This window comes from Lipotes vexillifer, unplaced genomic scaffold, assembly GCF_000442215.2.
Source record: "Lipotes vexillifer unplaced genomic scaffold, Lipotes_vexillifer_v1.1 scaffold2189, whole genome shotgun sequence".
Classification (NCBI taxonomy): domain Eukaryota; kingdom Metazoa; phylum Chordata; class Mammalia; order Artiodactyla; family Lipotidae; genus Lipotes; species Lipotes vexillifer.
In genome coordinates this window covers 34499-57075 of record NW_006789336.1, presented here as the reverse complement: position 1 = coordinate 57075, position 22577 = coordinate 34499, and the positions used below count along the sequence as shown (strand labels likewise).

Below are 22577 nucleotides of genomic sequence, written 5' to 3'. Positions count from 1 at the left end.
ATGTAAATTGATACAGCCACTATGGAGAACAGTATGGAGGTTACTTAAAAAACTAAAAATAGAATTACCATATGATCCAGCAATCCCACTACTGGGCATATACCCAGAGAAAACCATAATGCAAAAAGACACAAGCACCCCAATGTTCATTGCAGCACTATTTACAATAGCCAGGTCATGAAAGCAACCTAAATGCCATCGCCAGACAAATGGATAAAGAAGTTGTGGTACATATATACAATGGAATATTACTCAGCCATAAAAAGGAATTAAATTGGGTCATTTGTAGAGATGTGGATGGATATGGAGACTGTCATACAGAGTGAAATAAGTCAGAAAGAGAAAAGCAAATATCGTATATTAACGCATATATGTGGAACCTAGAAAAATGGTACAGATGAAGCAGTTTGCAGGGCAGAAGTTGAGACAGAGATGTAGAGAACAAACTTATGGACACCAAGGGGGGAAAGCGGCTGGGGGTGGTGGTGGAGGTGGTGGTGTGATGAATTGGGAGATTGGGATTGACACGTATACACTGATGTGTATAAAATTGATGACTAATAAGAACCTGCTGTATAAAAATATATATATAATTAAATTTAAAAATTCAAAAAAAAAAAGTAAAAGGGTAATTTTGTTTGGTATACTATCTTTAAAAGAGAAAATCTCCATGTGTTTCTAAGGATTCTGTTCTTGTCTTAAGACTAGACAAATTTTCAGATTCTATTCCAGACCTACCAATTCAGGAACTTTGGGTGTGGGGTCCAACAATCTGTTTTTTAAAAAGCCTCTAGGTGACTCTAATGCCTGTTAAAGATTGAGCACAAGTGGACTAGACTATTCCTCTATATACCACAACTATTAAATATTTAATGCATGTTTAAAAGTTATGATGAGACATAGGTAAAAATTAGGAAAAAATCTCAATAAATTATGGACTTTATTAAAAAATTATGAATCAATGTTGGTTCATTAGTTTCAATAAATGTACAATACTAATGTAAGATGTTAACAACAGGAGAAACTGGGAGAACGTAATATTCAGAAACCCTCTATACTATATGTATAACTTTTATATAAATCTAAAACTATACTAAATTAAAACTTATTTTAAAAAATAAGATTATAATTGGCATAATGAATCATACCTTTTTGTTTAACACTAGTTTTCTTCAGCTGTCTAAGAAGATTTCCACTTCCTCTCAGAACTGTCTTCAAAGCTCTCAAACCCCAGTCATAATGTTGCTGAGGTGTCAAAAGTTCTCTTAGGTAAAGACATGGAAATCATAAATCATCAAATAGCTATAAGAAATTATTTTTGTAATCATATTAAAAGAAATATAGAATCTAACTACTAACACATAGAAATAATTCCTAATATTACATTAGTTTATGAAAAGGAACAGAGCAACACAAAATAATCACTCAAGTAAACTGTTAAAGATGGATGGTTCTCAAGGATCAGGATAAACCTTTCACAAACTGGCTATCATCTTAATGAAGACACTAAATGATAACCACCTGTTACTTTTATTCCTAAAGTCTTTAATCAATCCATCTTGCTCTCAATCTCTGACACTCTAGTTCTGTCTCTTAAGTAATATGGACCAGAGTTCTAGGTTGCCCAAAGAAGCTAAAAGTCAATCTCTATTACTAGAAATCAGACATAAAAAAAAAAAAAAAATTGTAAAAGATTCCCTCCAAACAACAGTAGGCTTTGAGTGGTCAGCTGGTAAATTAGTTTAGTAAGTATCATTTAGCTGGAGTACTCCAATAAAAATATTTTGCAGAAAAAACGTGAAATTGAATTAATAGTATTTATGAAAAACAAGCAGTTTTGAGCCAAACGTTTCTGTTATTCAAACTAAAATCTTTCTTACCAACACCTTGAGTACAATACAAAATTGTACTTATGAAAATCGCCAATATGAAAATCACTGAATAGGTAAATTGGACAAATGTGAAAAATGGTCATTAATAACCCTGATCAATCATGGAACTATAAAATATTAAAATATTTAAAACAGGAAAACTCACCTGGATAGATTGAAGATAGCTACCAATTTTCTGCCCAACACCTTAGCATCTTTAAAGCCTTCTGAATAGAGAATAACTTCTGCAATAAGCTCATTGTCTGGACGAGACATGGCTACTGGCCTGAAAAGCTGTTTAAGATTATCAGGCAGTTTTTGTCTTCCTCCATAACCTTTTCCAGCAGGATTCATAGTGATAAAAATTCCAGAATTAGAATTTATTTCTACCTGGAATATTAATTTAAAACATAGGCATCAAATACTTGAAACTGTAACTATAAAACATATTGCAAATAGAAGTTTTATTGTGACATATTTCTACACATACATCTTATACCTTAGCAAAAAGCAACCACTAGTGCGCTAAACATCTCCTTACTCAACATATAATAAACTCCTTAGGAACTACACTACTTTATAGAGGCTCTTTATAATCAGTTTTTTGAGGCTGAAAGTTTAAGTGATGGTAACTAGTTTGAATGTCTATTCATTCATTCAACATATGTTTACTAAAAGCCTTCCTTGTGTTAGGCACTTTGCTAAGTACACAGAGACAACACAACTCTGAACTAAAGTCAGTAATAGTTTATGCCCTTCTGGAGTTTATAGTCTATTGAATATTTGAAAGAAGCAATCATAGTTAATAAATGCTATAAGAGCAAAATATCATGAGAGTACCTAATAGGAGCATTTTCAACAAAGCACTAAGAATAGAAAGGCAGAATTATAATGTACAAACAATGAATGGGCAATAAGGAAGTAGAAATACCTAGAGTAAAAAACCTGGCTAGAAAGGAAAGAAAACAAAAAGTGTGGTTGGAAGGAAAGATGAATTAAGGGAAGGTTTGCTTATGTTTTAATTATACTAAACATTATATTACAGTATCATTATATCTAATATAATATTAGATATTATTAAGAAGGAAAATATGTGATTATGTTTAAAAGCCAATGAGAAATGAGTAGAAGGACAGAGATAACTCTGAAGAGAAGGTCCCTTGGAAGCAGATTCCAAAGTATAGATGGAAAAATTAGTTTGAGTTGGGAAAAAGGACAATTTTTCTTTCTAAGAGGAGGAACTGACAAAAAATGAACAGGGAAGAAAATAAACTTTGATGACAGAGAGGTAAAAACTGAAGAATTTCTCTTTTCTTTGTTAAGAAATAGTTGAAACATCATGTAAGTAACAGGCAAGTTAGAAGGGGTCCTACTTTCTTGGTCTACCCTGAAAAACTTGTATTGGAAAAATATTATGGGGAAGAGGATAATTTCACAGTTCTTTCAACTTGCAGTGTATTCACCATTACACATTATATAGAGAAATCTATGTTTTATATACAAATAAGTTTAAGTTCTAATGACATGAATGTATACCTCCTATGGGGAGAAGTGAGCAACAGAATAGTTAAGTATTTATTGTTTTAAGATTCATATAGAATAGTGATTAAAAACATGAATTTCAGAATTAGACAGACGTGGGTTCAATTTCCAGCTCCACTTCTTACATTTAACATATCAAGCCCTAGTCTCCTCATCCATAAAGTTAAAAAAATATAATAGTACCTAACTCAAAGGATTGTTATGAGTACTAAATGAAACAATGCATAAAAGCACTAAGCACAATGGCATAGAGTGTTTGATAAATGTTAGCAAATATTATTATAACTGGATTATTCAATATCAAAAGTTTGAAGATGGGGCTTCCCTGGTGGCTCAGTGGTTGAGAGTCCGCCTGCCGATGCAGGGGACACGAGTTCATGCCCCGGTCTGGGAAGATGCCACATGCCGCAGAGCGGCTGCGCCCGTGAGCCATGGCCTCTGAGCCTGCACGTCCGGAGCCTGTGCTCCGCAACGGGAGGAGCCGCAACAGTGAGAGGCCCGCGTACCGCAGAAAAAAATAAAAGTTTGAAGATGAATCGTGGAAATGGGACCCAAAAAGGGTGAGAAACTCAGAGACAATTCACAGGTAAAAAGGTTTAACACACTGGTCACAAATTAGAAACAGAGGTGCCAGGAGAAATAAAGATAGACTGTTTGCCTGTGTATGAGTAATGCAAAGTCTTATAAAATAGTTTAATTCTTTAAATTCCCAATATATGCTATACCTCCTTGCCAAGCAGTTCACATACAGTTCTATGATTCTTCAAAGCATCTTGAATTGTCTGGATTTGCATAGAAACTGCTGACAGTACAGATTCTTCTAGTCTATTGAATTCATCAAAACAACCCCAGGCCCCACACTTCACCAAACCAACAAATATTCGTCCCATTGACTTCACATCGATGCCCTTAAAAATAACAATAAAAATTATATTCAATAAAAGTAATTAAAATCTCTAATAATAATTTAATACTTTATGTCATTTAGTGAGAAGGTAATCATTTCACCCATCTATACCTCTTTAGTTCTTTTTTAAGCAGAGATTAAATAGCTACTCTTTCAAAACCTAGGATGGTTTCAAGGAGTAAACAAAATAATTCACGTGAAAGTGTTCTGAAAAGTACACAGAACTAAACAAGTATAAGATTTTGTTTCAGTTATTCTTTAAGTTAAAATACACACAATGTTTTGAAAATGGTAACTTAATAAGAATTTAAGATTTTTCCTCTAATATAAAGCTTCATTCTGTATTTAAAATTATTTCTATGTAATAGTTCTCTTTAGAAAAGTTTTTGGACTACACTATGTGAAACCTCTCTCCATTTTATTGCTCAAATAAAATCCACTTTCAAATGATTTAAAAGAAGAGTGATTTTAAAATAGAGCATTTCATATGTAAGTATGTGAAAACTATTCCAAACATCTAAGACACTATTATATTGTTTGATAATTATTTATTCTACCTCATCACAATTAAAAACTAAAACTTGTCTTCCAAGAAGTCCACCTAAAGCCTTTACTGATTCAGTTTTTCCAGTTCCAGCTGGTCCGTAAGGATTTCCTCCAAGTCCCATCTTCATGGCTTGAGTGAGAGTTAAGTAGCACTTGTCTGTCAGTGGAGTGTAAACCAGCTTGGGAGCATTACCCTACACAAGAGAAATATAAATTTCAAATATTCATATTCTATTCAATACTTACAAATATTATATAGTGTAGTTAAATAGCAATTCTAGTTAAAAAGTTAAAAAGGCAAAAAATAGTTTAAAGTTGTTAACATAGATAAAATATACAAAAATTTTTTTAGTAATTCAAGAAACTTTCTAAAGCACAAACTGGAATTAAACTTAGTTATTTCTCAAGCATGTATTTTATTCTATGCTCAATTGACATACTGTCAGGTTTTCCAAATAGTCTCTCAAGTTCTTGATAATGTCACAAAGATATACCTCTAAGGCAGACAAATCCAGAAACTGTATACAATTATATACTTTCCAATACAATTCAATATAATTATGTACAATAATCATCCTACTTGTATTTTAAAATTCATGCAAATTACTTCCTGGAATCTTACAATCTTCAAAAATCAGAACTACTTTGGAAACCTCAAAGTATAATTAATTTGAAAAACTCCTTATGAAATTAATAATCTTAACCTATCAAATAATTCTCAAAATTTCTACTAAATTTTAGCAGAAATAGAGTCCAATTCAAGCTGCATTTTATAGAGTTTTTCTTTAATTTAGGTGGACAGATTTGGGTCTCAAAATACATTTCCTTTTTGAAAGAGCTAGCTGGCAACCCTCTTGACATATGCTTATTAACATAAATGTCAAATATATCCTTATGATTGATTCACTATGATGGAAAAAGGAAGAGAGGATACAGCTGGATTTTTTGAGAACAGGTTACATGAGCTAGGTTATTTGCTTGAAAATTCTTTTACCTTACAAACTGAGAATATTTAACAAACATACTTTGACACATTAACAATTGCGCTAATTTTGGCCTTGTAAAAGGAGGCACAAACCAAATTGTTTCCACTGAGGTTGCCTAATATTCAATTCTCTTTAGATAAAAGCTATATTTCAATCTGTATAAATAAATGCTGCTCTAAGAAAAGGTACATTTAGAGAATTTAGCACAACACTGCCATTATTTTAACTTTTTTTGTATATAGAATTTTTTCCAATATAACATCTTTTTAATTATGATGAAATAGAAGACAATAACACAAAAAAATTCTTAAAAGTTACAGCTAAAATAAAAATAACTCTTTCACCCAATAGCAAATTTCCTTTAAAGTAAATAATTTCTAACTGGAAAAATTAAACATTTCTGCCACAAGTCATACCTGGTACTCATAAGTATACTGAAGTTCAGAATCCACCATTTGAACGTAACATGTGTGATCGCTTTTCATATAGAATCTAACTTGTTTTTTCCAAGCCCAGTCTTCAGTTGTATGAACTTGAACTTGGTTTAACTGCTTCACCACATCAATATTATGAATAATATCAAGAATAAGTGCTTTAAGTTTAAGCTCCAGAATGCCAAATTCTGTATACAATTAAAATAATTGGGGAAAATGTTAGCCTGTGATTTATGTACTTTATGATTTTATATATATACACACACACACATGATTTCTCAATAAATGAATTTAAATGGTAATTTCGTGATACATTTGAATAGTATAGTAATATATATCATGCAAGTCAAAAGAATGTCAAATCCACCAATAAGAATTGTGTGTGTGAAAACTAAGATACTAAAATTCAATGAAACCAGGGTTCTGGTTCCTTATGCAAGGGAGTAAACACACTCAGCCTGTCTCTCCCTCTGAATGCAGGTATAAAACACGGACAACATACATTGAACTGCTATTTAGGACTCTGAAAAAGTAAAGAGTATCAGGCAAATTGGGGAAGGGCAGAATTAGAAGTGCCACCAAACCAGTGGTAAATTTACCTTTTTTCTTTTTCTTTTTCCTCTCTTATATCCATGGGCTTGGATTCAATGCTGCCAGAAACCCATACTGGTGTAGATAGAGAGAGGTCCAGGAGAAGGCTTTTAACTGAGACTTGAAAAGCAGAAAAGGAGTCTCAGCGCTGGCAGCTGAGACCCAGAAATGCCTAAAACTCTGAAGGAAGGGAACTGTCCTCTGAAATCAGAGGAGCTATGATCCCAAGACAGTGGTACTAACTTAAATTGCTCTTTTTCTCTCTTTTCTCCCATCAACTGGTCCAAGACATGGGCACAGTCACAGAAAGTGTGAAGGAGAGTACAGTACATGAAACTCCAGCTTTCTGGCCAGAGGACCAAAAGAGGTGCCCAAGGGAACCATAAAATCACTGCTAAGACCATGGAAGGGGAGAAGATTGGGAAAATGACCCTATAAACTTTATGAACTCTTGAGCTCAGCCTGAGCTGTGCAGACCTCATCCTAAACATTAAACCAAAGACTTTGATAACTGGCCACTAGGTGGCACACATGTGGGGAAGATCTCAAGAGTATAGCAAAGACAGAACAGACATTGGAACCACAACCCACAGAAAGCTGGCTGAAACTTGTGGCCTGAACCCCACAAGATCACTTGCTAACAGAAAAATATCAACATTATCCAGCAAATTTAAATAAGACTCAGACTCTTATAACACAATATTCAAAATGTCCAGGATACAATCCAAAATCATTCAACATGAAAAGAACCAAAAAAAATCAACTCACATCAGAAAAGACAATAATAAAGGTGAAATGAAGACATTCTCAAGAGAAGGAAATCTATAAGATTCACAGTCAGCAAACGGGCTCTAAAAGAAACACTAAAGAAAATTCTTCAAAGAAAGAAAATGACAGCAGAAGGAAACTTGGAGCATCAGGATGAAGGATGGGCAACAGAAATGGTAAGCATCTAGATAAATATAATAGACTATTCTCAGGTCCTTTAAATACATTTGACGGTTAAAGAAAAAAATTATAATCTCATGGAGTTTTCAATGTATACAGATATCTATAACATTGAAAACAACATAAAAAGGGGAGGATAAAGAAACCCATATGGTGGTAAGGTTTCTATATTCCACTTAAAATAGTAAATTATTGATTCTAAGTACAATATAAAAGTATGTATATTGTAATCCCTAAAGTAACCTCCAAAATAGACACATAGACGATTGATTGACAGACAAAAGCACAATAGATAAATTAAGATAGAATACTAAAAAAATGTTCAAATAACCCAAAAGTAGGCAGAAAATGGAATATTTTCCCATACCAGTATTCCCTGGATCCGCAGAACTTGTATCAATGTTAGTATAGTGCTCTAACTTATTCACCAGTTGTGCTTCAATCTGATGAAGACTATGATCTTTGATGGCATTTTCTACATCTTCAGTGAATTTAATCTGCTCTGCCAAGCATAATATCTAATGAATAAAGAGAAAAATTATTTTTTAAAGCTGAATTTACTTATAAATATTTTATAAATTTAAGGAAAGATACCTTTTTTCAAATTTCCAAATACATATTGGACCTCTCTACCTGAATGTCTTACTGGCACCTCATATATTAATAGAGCAATACATTTGTAGAAAAAGCATGTGTGATGCAGCCCAAGCTTACTTCTCAGAGCTCATCTTTTACTATTCTCCTATAGGCCTACTTTTGGGTCTTAGAGCCCACCAAGCTTATTATAACCTAAGTGCTTTGTACTTTCTTCCCATGACTCTCCTCATAAATGGCTTCTTTTTAACCAGTAAGATGCAAAGATATCAGAGTATGATGCATTCTATTTAATAAAAAGAGTAATCTTCTAGCATTCCAAAATAATCTCTCAGTATACTACTGAAGTATACAATTTCAAAACACCAATTTTATCCTAAATTAAAGTCTGTCTTAATCTTTCAGTCTAATACCCATAAACAGAAACTAAATATAGATCAACTTCATGTTTACATAAAATATGAAATATTAGTACCGTTTGAGAGGATTTCTATAATATTATCAATATAGCAAGGTTACTGATAAAGCAAATAATACATTTAAACACCAGATTTTGTAAACTTGTATTAAAATACTTTGATACAGTTCTTAGATGAACAAGGAAAACCAATAACCTCCTTTAAACTAAAGACATGATCCATCATCATATAAAAACACTAAACCTACTGACCAATTAACTACCGAACAGAATTTTTTTTCTTATATATACCTTTTAGCATCCAGAAAATATCATCAAATGCCTCTGTTTATCAGATTAATCCATTATCTATATATAATTTTAATACTTAATATAGCAGGCTAAGCTGCTGTTTGCTCTTAGAACATTGTACAAATACCACATTAAGTTCTTTAACAAAAGAGAAAGCCAATTAGTAACTTTGCAGGGCAAAGTCACCTCTCATACATTGTAGTACAAAACTCACCAGCTTCTTTAATCAAGTATATGGTGAAGTGTTTAAACAGATCCAAATCTGCTTTGTGAGAAAAGACTTTGCTTTTTAATTCTCATATGAAAATCTTCACTTGCCACCTTGAAACTAATACTCATATATATGGATTTCCACTCAGGCAATACTACTGAATTTCTGTATTATAAATAAATTTTAATAATAATGCACATCGATATCTCAATTTTTAACAGTCTGCTATACAATTTCTATGAGAGGCTAACAGAAATGACGCTCAAGATACAGTCTTAACTAATTCTCGTGTCACATTACCATTAAGATACCTGGACAAACACTAACATTGTCTAAAATGTAATGGTCGCTAAGGGTGCTCTGCAAACATTATATAATTTAACCTTCAAAATGAGTTGCCATGGAGGTATTATTATACCCTCTTAACTAAGTGTCAAAAGGAATCACTCAAAGTATAACTGGAAAAGGTAGGATTTGAACCAAGGACTGTCAGATTTTTTCTACTTTATCATGCTGCCTCCTTCCCAGACCAGAAAGTGCTTTCTCTACATTATTTCAGGTCCTTACAAAGATGTCTTTAGAGAACTGAATTAATAGTACACAGTAACCTGTACCAGACATTCATGTAACCAGTTATACTATTCAATCCCCTTACATAAATGCTCTTGAGATAATTTTTTCTTAACATTAACTGCTAATAAACTAGAATTCTTTGTTTTGATAGATTATGAACTGTATACATGTTTAGTAGTTCATATTTTTACTTGACTGCTCAGAGCCCAGAACTAAGTTTCAGGCTCAAATCCAGCAACATTCTTTAGCCTGTAGCTCCCAGTATATCTCCTGATATAACGGTCATTTCCTCAATCTAATTATTATGCAATTCTTACTTTTGTATATTTTTTAATATTGTGTCTTTTACTCTAAGTCAATTTAAATCCTACCTGGAAGTTGACAGAGTACTAGGAAACATTTCCAGAGATAATAAAGCATTTTAACTCTGATTTTTCAATGGCATTATTATTCACCAATGACTACTTTTATTTTTCTCTAAGAACTTAACAAGATTTTTAAAACATATTTTAGTTTGACTTAAACAGCTAAAAGATACAAAATGATATGAGTGATAAAATGGCTAAGAATCCAAAATGTTCCAAGTTTCCTATTTAATTTCTCATGCTTTAAAAGAACCAACATAAAACCCTGTTCCAATAGCTATTAAATGTTTTAATCTGAAAAGCAAAAAATAGTTAGGTAGATTTTCCTGTGAGAAATCATAGAACATCTCAATGCCTGCCTTTCATAGTCCCTCAGAACTAAAGTTCCTGATATCTTACCTCTGTAGTGTTAGTCTCAACCAGCAATAAAACTAATCCTGAACAAGGCAGGATATTTAACCCAAGTCTTAGTGCTACACTTTAATAAGGCCCAGAACAAGTTTTGTAAGACACATATCTAGCATCCAGTGTTTCAGGAATGAGTTCCTATGAACACTGACCTGTAGCAATCTCTATAACAACCATGAAACCTAGCGCTTTTCTTCCCTGCCAAAGTTCGAGTTAAGTACTGTGACTATGTTTCAGACCAACACTAACACTACTAAATTCCCACCAGCTCCAACCTCCTAGATGAGTCCATGGGAAGGGTGGGAAACAATGTTATAGATCCTGTGCCTCTCCATCAATGATGGACTAATCATCTGGAACTAGGAAACTAATACATGACTAATTCTGCCTCCCAGTTCCACTCCCCAATGGCCTGGGTAGCTTAGATCTCAGCAGGTCTTCTGCTTGAAAGCATCTGAATTATGGCAAACTAATGGAGCTAGAAGAGAATTTCACTATTGTGCTGCTCCTCCCTCACATTTAACAGCTGAGGGACTGAGACTCAGAAATTAAGCAATTAGTCAATGTTAACTGTTAGATAAAGAGAAAACAAAGATCCCAGTTGTCTAAGCCTCCTGACCTCTAGGTCAGGGATCTTCCAATGACACCATGCCTACCTGTACTCTAGACATAAGCCCCCTTACCTGTGAAGGGAAAAAGTATGGGTCAATTGCACCTTGAGAACTTTGTCCAGCAGTAACGCATTCCGTCAACAACTCTTTCAAAGTTTGCTTCATTTCCAAGGCTAAATCATTTAACCAAGTCTGAAAATAAAATTAGAAAATATATTATTTCTTATTACACAAGTCATAAAACAAAAACACAAGCTAATGACTCTATTCTTTTATTTCAGGAGGAAGGTTATAATTTCTTATTGACTCTCACACTCCCAAAATGTGTTGTATGGTATATAATTTTTTATTAATAAATGATTTAAATGAAGAAAACTATTTTTTCACCTCTTGGGATAATGTTAAGTGTGAAAACTCAAAAATTTGTAGTTAGTTATCACTATCACCATCTATACAAACCAAAAAAACATGAACATTTAAAAACTAACCCATTCATTTCATCATTATGATAAATCAAACTAGATAGCTGGGCCAATAAATTAGAGTCACAATGACTAGGTAAGTCCCGTGGCTCACACTACCCTGATGATCTTATATTCAGAAAGCTGTAACCATAGAAAGGGATTGCTTCATTAAGGTGAACCATATTATTTAAGAAGTTAAGATTCCCTCTTCAAACAAAACTAATTCTGTTTCAAGGTCAAAACAATACATTTTTCACTCAGTTGATTATAGATAAAATAATAAAAGTTTAAACTAAAGTTAAAATAATAATGATGATTAATAAAAATAGCATGAATATTTAAGAATCACTACTTAACTTTTAAAAACTGTATCATTTGCAATAAAATATAAGGGCAAAAACTACAATCTTAAATAGCTTTTCATCATTTCCTTTTTTAAGTTCTAGCTTTTTACTGTTTATCTTTAGAGCACTTTCCAGTATTAAAAATAGCACAAAATTTGGCCCAGTTCAAAAGCCACTGCAGCTAAAGAGTAAGAAGCTCTCAGTGCACGGCAGCAGACACCTACTCTGTTAATCATCACAAGAGCTCCGGGAGCGCTGCACTACCCCCAGCTGCTAAAAGCTCTTTCTCTCTCTGTTCATCCAGTCCTAATAAAATCACAAGAAAGGAAAACAACAGGAAAAACAACAAATCTCTTCACCAAATATGGGAGCTACTTAACAAACCTTCCATCCTTTCAACCACTTGATTTATATACTCAACATCCAATAAAATGTTGAGGCCTAACAAGGAATGGACTTTTTACTAAACTGTACAGATACATGCATGATAAGGCATGGCCCTGACTTGCAGTTGAAAGATACCTTTAGAACTTAAAAATTACAATTCAATGTGTTACATCCTATTGCTGTTGGCTTTAGCTGTATAACTGTAATAGGCTTTTGACAGTTCACTTCTAGTCCTGCAGAACCAATTAATCAATAGTTGTACTATAAATGCACTAGTTTCAAGTTTACTTGTTCACTTAAATCATCTCATACAACTCAGATTTTAAAGAAAAAAAAAAGAAAAGAACAAAGACTTATTGAGTAGTTATGTTCCAAACACTATAGTGTACCTAAAGCCAAATTATCTCATTTAATTTTCAAACAGAAAGTCTTTGCTAGTAGGCCTCCCATTTTACAGTTAAGAAAACTGAGACTCTTAAGTTATATAGCTAATAAGTTGTGGAGCTACAATTAATATCCAAGTCTTCTTGACTCCAAAGCAAAACTTGTTTTCAAAATTACATGCTGCCTTCCAAAGACTAAAAATACATATTGTCTTTAATATCAAATCATTCTGAACCTAACAAATTATTTTTTAAGATGTAAGTTTCCAAAAGGCCTAAATTAACCAACTTACTCTACAAATTGAATTAATTTTGATACAAAGTTCATAACGTTAATTCTTTATACTTTCACACTTGAAAAAGAATTACTTACCTCTACATTATTTGACAGAAGAACTTTGTTTTTAAAAGGTACAACTTCTCCCTCTAAAGATTTCATTGCAGTTATATGTTTTGATTCCTCATCAAAGCACACACTGTTAATGCCTACATTACAAATTCAACAATTTATATGCAAAAGTTTTATTAAAGATATAATTATTAGACAGTATATATGATTACCACATAATACATAAAGTATACTTCATAATATAGAATATATTAGAATTATATTAATTTGGTTATGTAATGAAATAGAACAGCTTTTCATAACCCAAAACTGGAAACAACCGAATGCCCACCAGGTGAATAGAGAAAATGTGGTATATTTGAACAACTGACTATTTTAAGCAATAAAAAGGAATAAAATATAGTTTTAGGTAACTTGAAACCATTATGATGAGTGAAAAAAAACAGGCACAAATGAGTGCATAAGAATACGTACCAATGATTCCACTTACATTATATGAGACAAAAAGATAATAGGAAAGGGGGAGAGCAAACAAGACTTCCCTTCCCCAAAATTTGCACTCACTTTATAGTATATAAAAAAGCACATTACCTAATTTTGATCTTTAGAAAAACCCTGTAAGTTATTATTTACAATTTAAAGAAAGAAACTAGATTTCAGAGAGGCAAATTAATAACTAATAAATAGTAGAGGTAGAGCTTGAAAGCAAGCTTTCTGATTCCAAGAGCTCTTTCTACTATCTTCTACAGGCAAAATCACAGTTACAGATATAAGCACTCTAAAGCTTCAGATATACAGTGGTTAATAAATACTTCTGTAAAGCACCAGAGAGTAAATATCTTAGGTTTTTATAGGTCATAAGGTCTCGGTGTCAATTACTCAACTCTGCTTATAGCACAAAAGCAGCTATAGACAATAATGGACATGGCTGTATTCCTTCCAACAAAACCTTATTTAAAAAAAAAAAAAACAGAGAGCTAGTCAGATTTGGCCTGTGGGCCTACAGTTTGCTAATCCCTGACTGCAAGTGAAGATGATGAAAATTTTTTACTTCTTAAAGTTAATTTGAAAAATACAGCTCTTTTGCAACAAATAATATTTCAAGAAAATAATAATTATCGTGTTTGTAGCAAACCAATTCCAAATGCAATTACCCAACTAAAATGATTCAACAACATCGAAGCATATGGCACTATTACTCTACACTTTTTGCAGGTAATCTCACCTCTTCCTATAGCCTAATTATCATCTATACACAGATGACTCCCAATTTTACATCTCCATCCCACGTATCTCTGCTAACAATAATTGCCTACTGAATATCTCCACTGGGACATCACTCAAGAGACCTTAAACTCAATAATGAATGGACATGTTCTCCTTCACTTCAGACCTCTGCACATCCTATTCCCTCTGTTTCCCCATTTTTCCTCTAGCTAAGACCTATATTTTCTTCAGATCTCACCTGAGATGTCATCTTTACATACCCAAAAATGAGCTAAATGTCTTCACAGATGCAGCTATAACACCACATACTTATGTCGACCATAGAAATTGTCGTATATTATATTTGTCAACTTACTAACTTGCCTCATCCACTAAACTAGAGTTCTTTGAGTGTATGACCTGTATTTTATTCAACAGTCTGCCTAAGAGCCTAACATAATGCCTGGCAGATAACTGAAACTCAATAAATATCTGTTGAATAAATGTTCAATCTTACCAGCAAACAGTTTCTTAAGGTGAGACTGAATCACTGATGAGTTAGTAGACTGGCCCAGTATTTCTAATAAGTCATCATCACCAATAAAGTAAAATCTTGGGAATGCTGAGCGTTTTTCCTAAAAAAGAAAAAAAAAAAAGAATAATCTCTTTTCAAATAATTAAGATATTAAAGTACTTTATAATTTATTATACAAGATTTTTTTTAAAAAACATGCCTCCAAGAATTCATTTAATGATTTCTGACATCTTTGAAGCTGATCAAGTATCGTTAGTAGAGAATTTCTGATTCCTGCATGAGTAGTTAACGTTGTGACTCTATTATCTTTCTTGATGTCAGTCATTATTGATCTGCAGAAGAAAAAAGTTATTTTCACATCTATTTTTAACAGTTTTTGGCTGAAACAGGGATATGGAGACTTTTTTTTTGCTTGCTTAAAACAAACTAGAAACATCAGTATACCAGCAATACATTATTATACTTCTAATAAATAATCCTCAAAGTTAATAATACTCCATTACCATTTTTAACCTCCATTATTGCACATTCTCTTATTTCCTTCACTCAGTAAACAAATATTAAGCCTTACCTCATAGAGATAATGGCCCAGTGACAGAGAAAGATATTAAGTAATTTCTCCAAATATTCAAATAAAATTATGATAAATGCTAAGAAAGAAAAGCACAAAGGACTGTTTTGTACTAAGAAAGAATTAGTAAAAGGCTAACGTGGAAATCCCTAACTTATGACTTATTTGAGGAAGTAATTTAAGCTGAGATTTGAATGTTAATGAAAAAGAAAAAGGCAATGAATAGGAGGGAAACAGTTTCTGGCAAAGACTCTGAGAAAGAGCATGGTATGTTAGAGAAACTAAAGGCTAGAGTCACTAAAGTAAAAAAAAAAAGAGAGAGAGAGAGAGAGAGAGAGCAGGACAAAAGGCTAGAGAAATGGACAAGGAGCAGATCCTTAGATCTGCTTTATCCTCAGAGCAATAGAAAGTCATTTTAAAGTTTTACTTAATGGAATAAAGGAAAGAAGTAATGTGGACTTCATTTTTAAAAGATTACTCTGGCTGTTGTGTGAAAAACTTACTGGAGAAGACAAGAATAAGAATAAGTCAAAAGATTAGCCAGTAGTACAAGTGAGTGACAACAAATATACTTCAGAATAAAATCAAAGAAGTAGAGATATAAAAGATATAATAAAATCGATTAGTAGGTTAGAATCAACAAAATTTGGTAACAAATGGATTTGGAAATGGAGGAAGAGGTCAAAGATATCCATTATGCTTCTGCCTTGAACAGTTAGGTGGTACCATTTATCGGGAAAGAAACCAGAGAGAAAAGAAAAGGGACTGTAGGAAAGGGACTGGGGGTAAATTCATGAATTTAGTTTTGACATGTTGAGGATATTTAATACATTTGGAGCTCAGAAAAGAAATATGAGCTCAATAAATAAGTTGAGGAGACCTCAGCAAATAGATGAGAACTGATTCTGAGAGTGGTTAAGATCGTTAAGGAGAGAATATAGAGTGAGAAAACCTAAAGCTGAAAGGTGGAGAATGTCTATATTTAAATGTTTAGAAAGGGCTGAGGACTAGGAATCAGGAGTGGAACCAGAGAAATGGGCAGAAAACCAAAAAGGAAAGGATCACAGAAGCCAAAAGAACAGACTTTCTAAGAAAGAAGAAATTTTCAACTCCATTAGATACTAGTCAGACATAAAGTAAAATGAAAAATAAAAAATGCCCATCAGATTTACAATGGGAAAGAAATTGGTAACTTTAAGAAATACTAGGTATATGTTAGTAATATTATTATTACTACTATAGAAATATTATTAATATAGATAGAGTGGTAAAGATAGAAACCAGATCAAAGTGATTCAAGTATATAACTGAATGAGAGAAACTAATTTCTCAGAAGGATCCAGTAGGAAAAAAGTTGAAGACACAGATGATGTTAATAATGTAAAAGTAATTAGCTTGTATTAAGTACCTCACCATATGAATAAAAACCATCATATGTGTCTTTGTCTTATGTAGTTGTACTGACCTAAAATCTTCATCAACTCTGTGGAAGCGCATCTGTTCTTTTGGCAATGCTCCACGGCCAAAAATGGGTTCCAAATATACCCACTTTCTCTGAATGTGGTTTAAATTCTGTAGGTACTCATCTAACTCTGCAAGTTTTCTTTCCCAAATTGACACTTTATCTTCAAATCCTTTATAATAAGGAGAATCCTTTAAGGACTGAAGAAGGCACCTATTATCTCCAACTTGATTTACTATATCCTTCCAGTCTTTAATCAGCTTGATAGTTCGACTTTGGCTGTCTTCATAATCAACCAATGTAAATACTGCTCCAACTCCCCAAAGATCAAGTTCTCGTAAAGCTTCTCTGATTGTAACTTCACCTTGTGCACGACTATTTAAATCCTATTTAACACAAAATATCCATATTTATTATTTCAACATTATCACATAAATAAGTTATATCTATTTTATAAGAAGATATATTTTTATTTGACTTTGCACCATAAAAAAAAAATTTAAGTGGATATATTTTCATCAATCCAAGAGAATTACTGGCAAATGTATTAAGGGATATCAGATATCTAGTTCACATGGTCAAATATATACAGAGTTCTGCCTTATGCTTTTTACTTCTAAAAAAACCCCCAAATTTAAGCATCCACTGCAAACCACAAAAATATTTAAAATTTTGGAGAACTCAGCCATTTTATTGTAATTTAACTGTAAGTTCCAATACATCTAAAATGATTAGCAACCATCTAGAATTACCTCCTACAGCAGTCATGCTTTATAACCTTATGATTATCTTCATATGCTCCAGGATTATCAGCAAAGATGAAAGTACACATATTAGATAATATATTAGAAAATAAAACAATTTGACATCAAAAGTCCTTTTATTTTTTTACATTAAATGGGCAGAACACAAAATAGAAAGTCTGCTACTTATGATATAATTGTACAAGTTTTACTTTCACCTGAGACCTATGCTAAAACTGATTAGCAAATTGGTTCCTTGTTTAGTTCTCTGTATTTCTGTACCCCTTAGCTTCTATTTATAATATACCCTATGATTTTAAATGTTTTTTACAAAATGCTTTGTACTTGCTTTTTGATTAAAGCTGACTTCCTTCTTAAAGTAAGACATATTTTATTTCAGATTTTTTCTCTCAAAGAAGGGGTTTATATTGTTTCTATAACCCCATCGATAGATTCAGATGTATTACTAATGAAAGAATAATGGAAAAATGGAACACTGTCACTATTTTAAGGGAAGAAAGAAATTTAACTTGCTGTTTTATTTAAATAAAATATAAAGCAAAAATGTATGTCAACAAAGGTCAGATCTATGAGATATTTATAAAAGTGATTCTTACTTTAAGGTCTGAAGCTTTGGCAACAATTGTAGCAGCTACTCTAAGCAGATCACCAAACAGTAATTTATCTAGACTAGTCCCCCGAGGAAGGCCAAGTAGACGAAAAAGATCAAGCCAGTGATCTGGAGAAAGATGCTCCCCTCTCACATATTTCAAGATAGGGACTGCGATCTGTTAAAAAAGAAGAAAAAAAGACTTATGTATGTATATATACAAGCAAAATGTAAATTATTATTTAATTTTATTATAATTATCTATAAGATTTTTCATTACTGTATTATCTTATTTAACAATCTTAAAATCAAATTCTTAAAAAGAATTGTATAAAACTTTTTATTAAACATTGCTGTGGACACATGCAAATTTCCTTTGGTAGCTTGATATATTTTAAAACATGACATAAAATATTTCTATTTTTATAAATTTAGGAAATGACCTATATCCTAAATATGCTAAATGACCCATATCCTAATTGCTAAGTTATAAATACTCCAATATATAACTTTAACCATAAATTTCTTAGTTATAACTTCTTTCAAACTGAAGCAGAAATATCAGTAACTTCTATGGTTTACTCTATACTTTCTATTTTTTTCATGTAATAGAATCATTAAAAATATATAAACTAAAATTACAGTTCAGTCACTGCATAATAAAAAGATACATGAAAGCTCCAAACACCATTTTTAAAGAGTAAGATAAGTAAAACTATCTTACTTTATATTTGTCAACCTCTGATTGTAATTTCACCGTCATCACTGAATGTTCTTCAACCTTTCTTAATCTGTCATGCCAATTCATCAAAAATTCCTCAAACAGATATGTCTTAGTCCTGTAAAATACCAGAAACATACCTTAAATTTTACATCCCAAAAAATACCACAAAACTATCAGAATCTAAATACTATTTATGAATCAAACCTAAAAGTAATCCAATCTTCATTGGCCATTTCTTGAAATCCTTGCTGAAACTCTTCATAAAGGGCCCAAATTTGTGCACAGCTCTCAATGTCCTTAGAGATGTTACATGCCAAGGAGAAGTTGGGCTCTTCTAGGCCAAAATGATGGCAATCATCACTATAGAAACAAGTAGCAAATATCATTAATTTTTTAAAAAGAAAAACTGTTAAATATCAATAAGTTTAACTAATTAATATTTAACTGCATTCCCTGTGTATGTTTGTGTGCATGTATCTGACAGCAGAGGTAGACAGTGGGAGGCTATGTCTACTTTACATAAGAATTTTACTTAACTACTTAGGAACAAGCTCTTCCAAATTCATTAATATGCATTTTTTCCAAAGGAGTCAAAGTAAAATTGGTAATATATATAAATACATTTTATATATATATGTCATATATATAAATATTCAGAATTGTACAAATTTATGGATTAATCTGAGAACAGGTTAAAGAATATCCATTAATATTCTTCTAGGTTGAGAGAATTAGCTTCTAGAACATAAGATATTCTTCATCTAATTAATGTAATGTCACTTAATAAACATGGTACTAAAACCTCCACTCACCTATGAAGCCAATTAATTTATGGATGCATTTACCTAAATGGATCAAACCTAAAACAATTATTAAACTTAATATTTGTATTATTATAACATAAAACAACAAATATTTTTCTTTGAAGTCTCATCATTTTGCTAGGTTCATTTTTTTTTCCCAGAAGCTCTAAAAGTAATTGGCCATTAATTTTATATATTCCATTTTTAAGTACAATGAGATCACATAAAGCAATATTCCAACTCCCTAATTTAACTTTTAAGTAAATTTAATTTTCTATTATTATTTAATTTGCTATGATAACTTCTATTATTTCTATTCCTAGGCCTAACCAGAAATCTGCTTTTCTCTTAAAATCCTAATATAATTCAACAACTCCTAGGAAAGCAGTAGCATGAGCACTTAATACTGGTATTTTTAAAACTGCTGAAGTTTATAAGGAAAGACATTAAGATAATAAATATAAGAACATTACTAGCTTAATATATAAATACAAAACTCTTTTTTCCAAAATGTGCACTATCAGTTTTAAAGAATAAACATACACCAGCTTTTTTCTTATGACTTCAAGATCATCAAACTCAATTTTTTTCTCTTTTATTGACTTGGCACTTTTATCAAGAGTATTTTGCTGGCCAGTTTCAATAACATCATCACCAGGCTTTAGTTGGTCCCAACGAGCTTTAAATTTTTCCAGTTCTTGGTAATAGATCTGAAGACGTGATTTCACATTTCCTTTCATCACTTCAATCTATAAGGCAAAAGAGTTTACATAATTTAATTCAAAGTAAAATCTTACTTTATATTCACATTTTTATTTCCAACATTTCAATTTAAAGGTCAAAAAATATCAGTATCAGCTTTTCAAAGATTATTCTTTATTACTGATTTCAAGTACAATAAAATAACTCAAAAATAAATTAGACCATAAATTTACAAAAACAAGAGATATACTGCAAACATCATCATTACAAAATCATACATGTGATTAACAGCATCCATGATAACTATCAACAAAATCAATGTGATAAAAAAAATTTGATCAATGACCTCCAGTTGTTCTACCTGATTATACAGCTGTTTAATAAAGGAGGGCATTTCCCAGTCTCCCATGCAGCTAACAGCCATAAGACTAAGTGCTGGTCAATAGGATATGAGTGCAATAGATGTGTACAACTTCCAGATTATACCCTTAAAAGATACCATACACAGTAGGTAAATAAATTTATTCATAAGAAAGACTGAAAATAATGTCACATACATTCCTGGTACGGTAGGAAACAAAGATAAACTATATGACATGATCACCATTTATACAAAGTCTTTTACTGTATAGAAGTACTGAGGGAGGTCAATTTCATCAGCAATATATTGGGTTGGCCAAAAAGTTCCTTCAGGTTTTTCCATAAGATGTCACAGAAAACCTGAGCTTATAAATTCTTACAAACCTGAGCTATAATGGAATAAAGATAAGCAAGAAATCTTAAATGAGAAAAAAAACTGTTTCCATTTTAACAAAATGACCAAAAGGTTCTTACCTGATCTTTAATCATAAGTTGGTGACTTTCCATCATCAACCCAAATTTATCCCACTTAGCTTTCAGATTACTAATTGTTTCTAAACCTCCACCTGCCACAGTCCGTAAAAGTCTGTTTTTATCTTCAACTTCTTGAAATAAGGGCAAAATCTAAAGGTTAAAAAGTGACATGTGAAAAACAACATATTTTATCAAATTTATTAAGATTCCATTTATTTAAAATTGTTTCATGATTTGCTTTTTAAATCAAGATTTTTGCTTTTACATAATTTGTTTTGTTTGTTTTGTATGTTTTTTTCTGTTTTTTTTTTAAAGAAGATGTTGGGGGTAGGAGTTTATTAACTTATTTATTTATTCTTGCTGTGTTGGGTCTTCATTTCTGTGCCAGGGTAATAAACATACACCAGCTTTTTTCTTATGACTTCAAGATCATCAAACTCAATTTTTTTCTCTTTTATTGACTTGGCACTTTTATCAAGAGTATTTTGCTGGCCAGTTTCAATAACATCATCACCAGGCTTTAGTTGGTCCCAACGAGCTTTAAATTTTTCCAGTTCTTGGTAATAGATCTGAAGACGTGATTTCACATTTCCTTTCATCACTTCAATCTATAAGGCAAAAGAGTTTACATAATTTAATTCAAAGTAAAATCTTACTTTATATTCACATTTTTATTTCCAACATTTCAATTTAAAGGTCAAAAAATATCAGTATCAGCTTTTCAAAGATTATTCTTTATTACTGATTTCAAGTACAATAAAATAACTCAAAAATAAATTAGACCATAAATTTACAAAAACAAGAGATATACTGCAAACATCATCATTACAAAATCATACATGTGATTAACAGCATCCATGATAACTATCAACAAAATCAATGTGATAAAAAAAATTTGATCAATGACCTCCAGTTGTTCTACCTGATTATACAGCTGTTTAATAAAGGAGGGCATTTCCCAGTCTCCCATGCAGCTAACAGCCATAAGACTAAGTGCTGGTCAATAGGATATGAGTGCAATAGATGTGTACAACTTCCAGATTATACCCTTAAAAGATACCATACACAGTAGGTAAATAAATTTATTCATAAGAAAGACTGAAAATAATGTCACATACATTCCTGGTACGGTAGGAAACAAAGATAAACTATATGACATGATCA

The 22577-nt window shown here is 31.9% G+C and overlaps 1 protein-coding gene across 1 annotated transcript in view; it reads right to left on the bottom strand.

Moving 5' to 3' along the window:
* Positions 1-22577, bottom strand: part of DYNC2H1 (dynein cytoplasmic 2 heavy chain 1) — a gene marked incomplete at both ends in the record, with an annotated part of 341923 nt that overhangs the window by 285315 nt on the left and 34031 nt on the right. Inside the window, 15 exons of the mRNA XM_007462583.1 lie at positions 1149-1264; positions 2038-2261; positions 4139-4321; positions 4878-5060; positions 6269-6474; positions 8193-8343; positions 11369-11488; positions 13248-13360; positions 14947-15064; positions 15164-15296; positions 17001-17383; positions 18358-18528; positions 19075-19189; positions 19279-19434; positions 21816-22021. Coding sequence (XP_007462645.1) covers positions 1149-1264; positions 2038-2261; positions 4139-4321; positions 4878-5060; positions 6269-6474; positions 8193-8343; positions 11369-11488; positions 13248-13360; positions 14947-15064; positions 15164-15296; positions 17001-17383; positions 18358-18528; positions 19075-19189; positions 19279-19434; positions 21816-22021 — 2578 coding nt within the window. The remainder of the gene's footprint in view (positions 1-1148; positions 1265-2037; positions 2262-4138; positions 4322-4877; positions 5061-6268; positions 6475-8192; positions 8344-11368; positions 11489-13247; positions 13361-14946; positions 15065-15163; positions 15297-17000; positions 17384-18357; positions 18529-19074; positions 19190-19278; positions 19435-21815; positions 22022-22577) is intronic.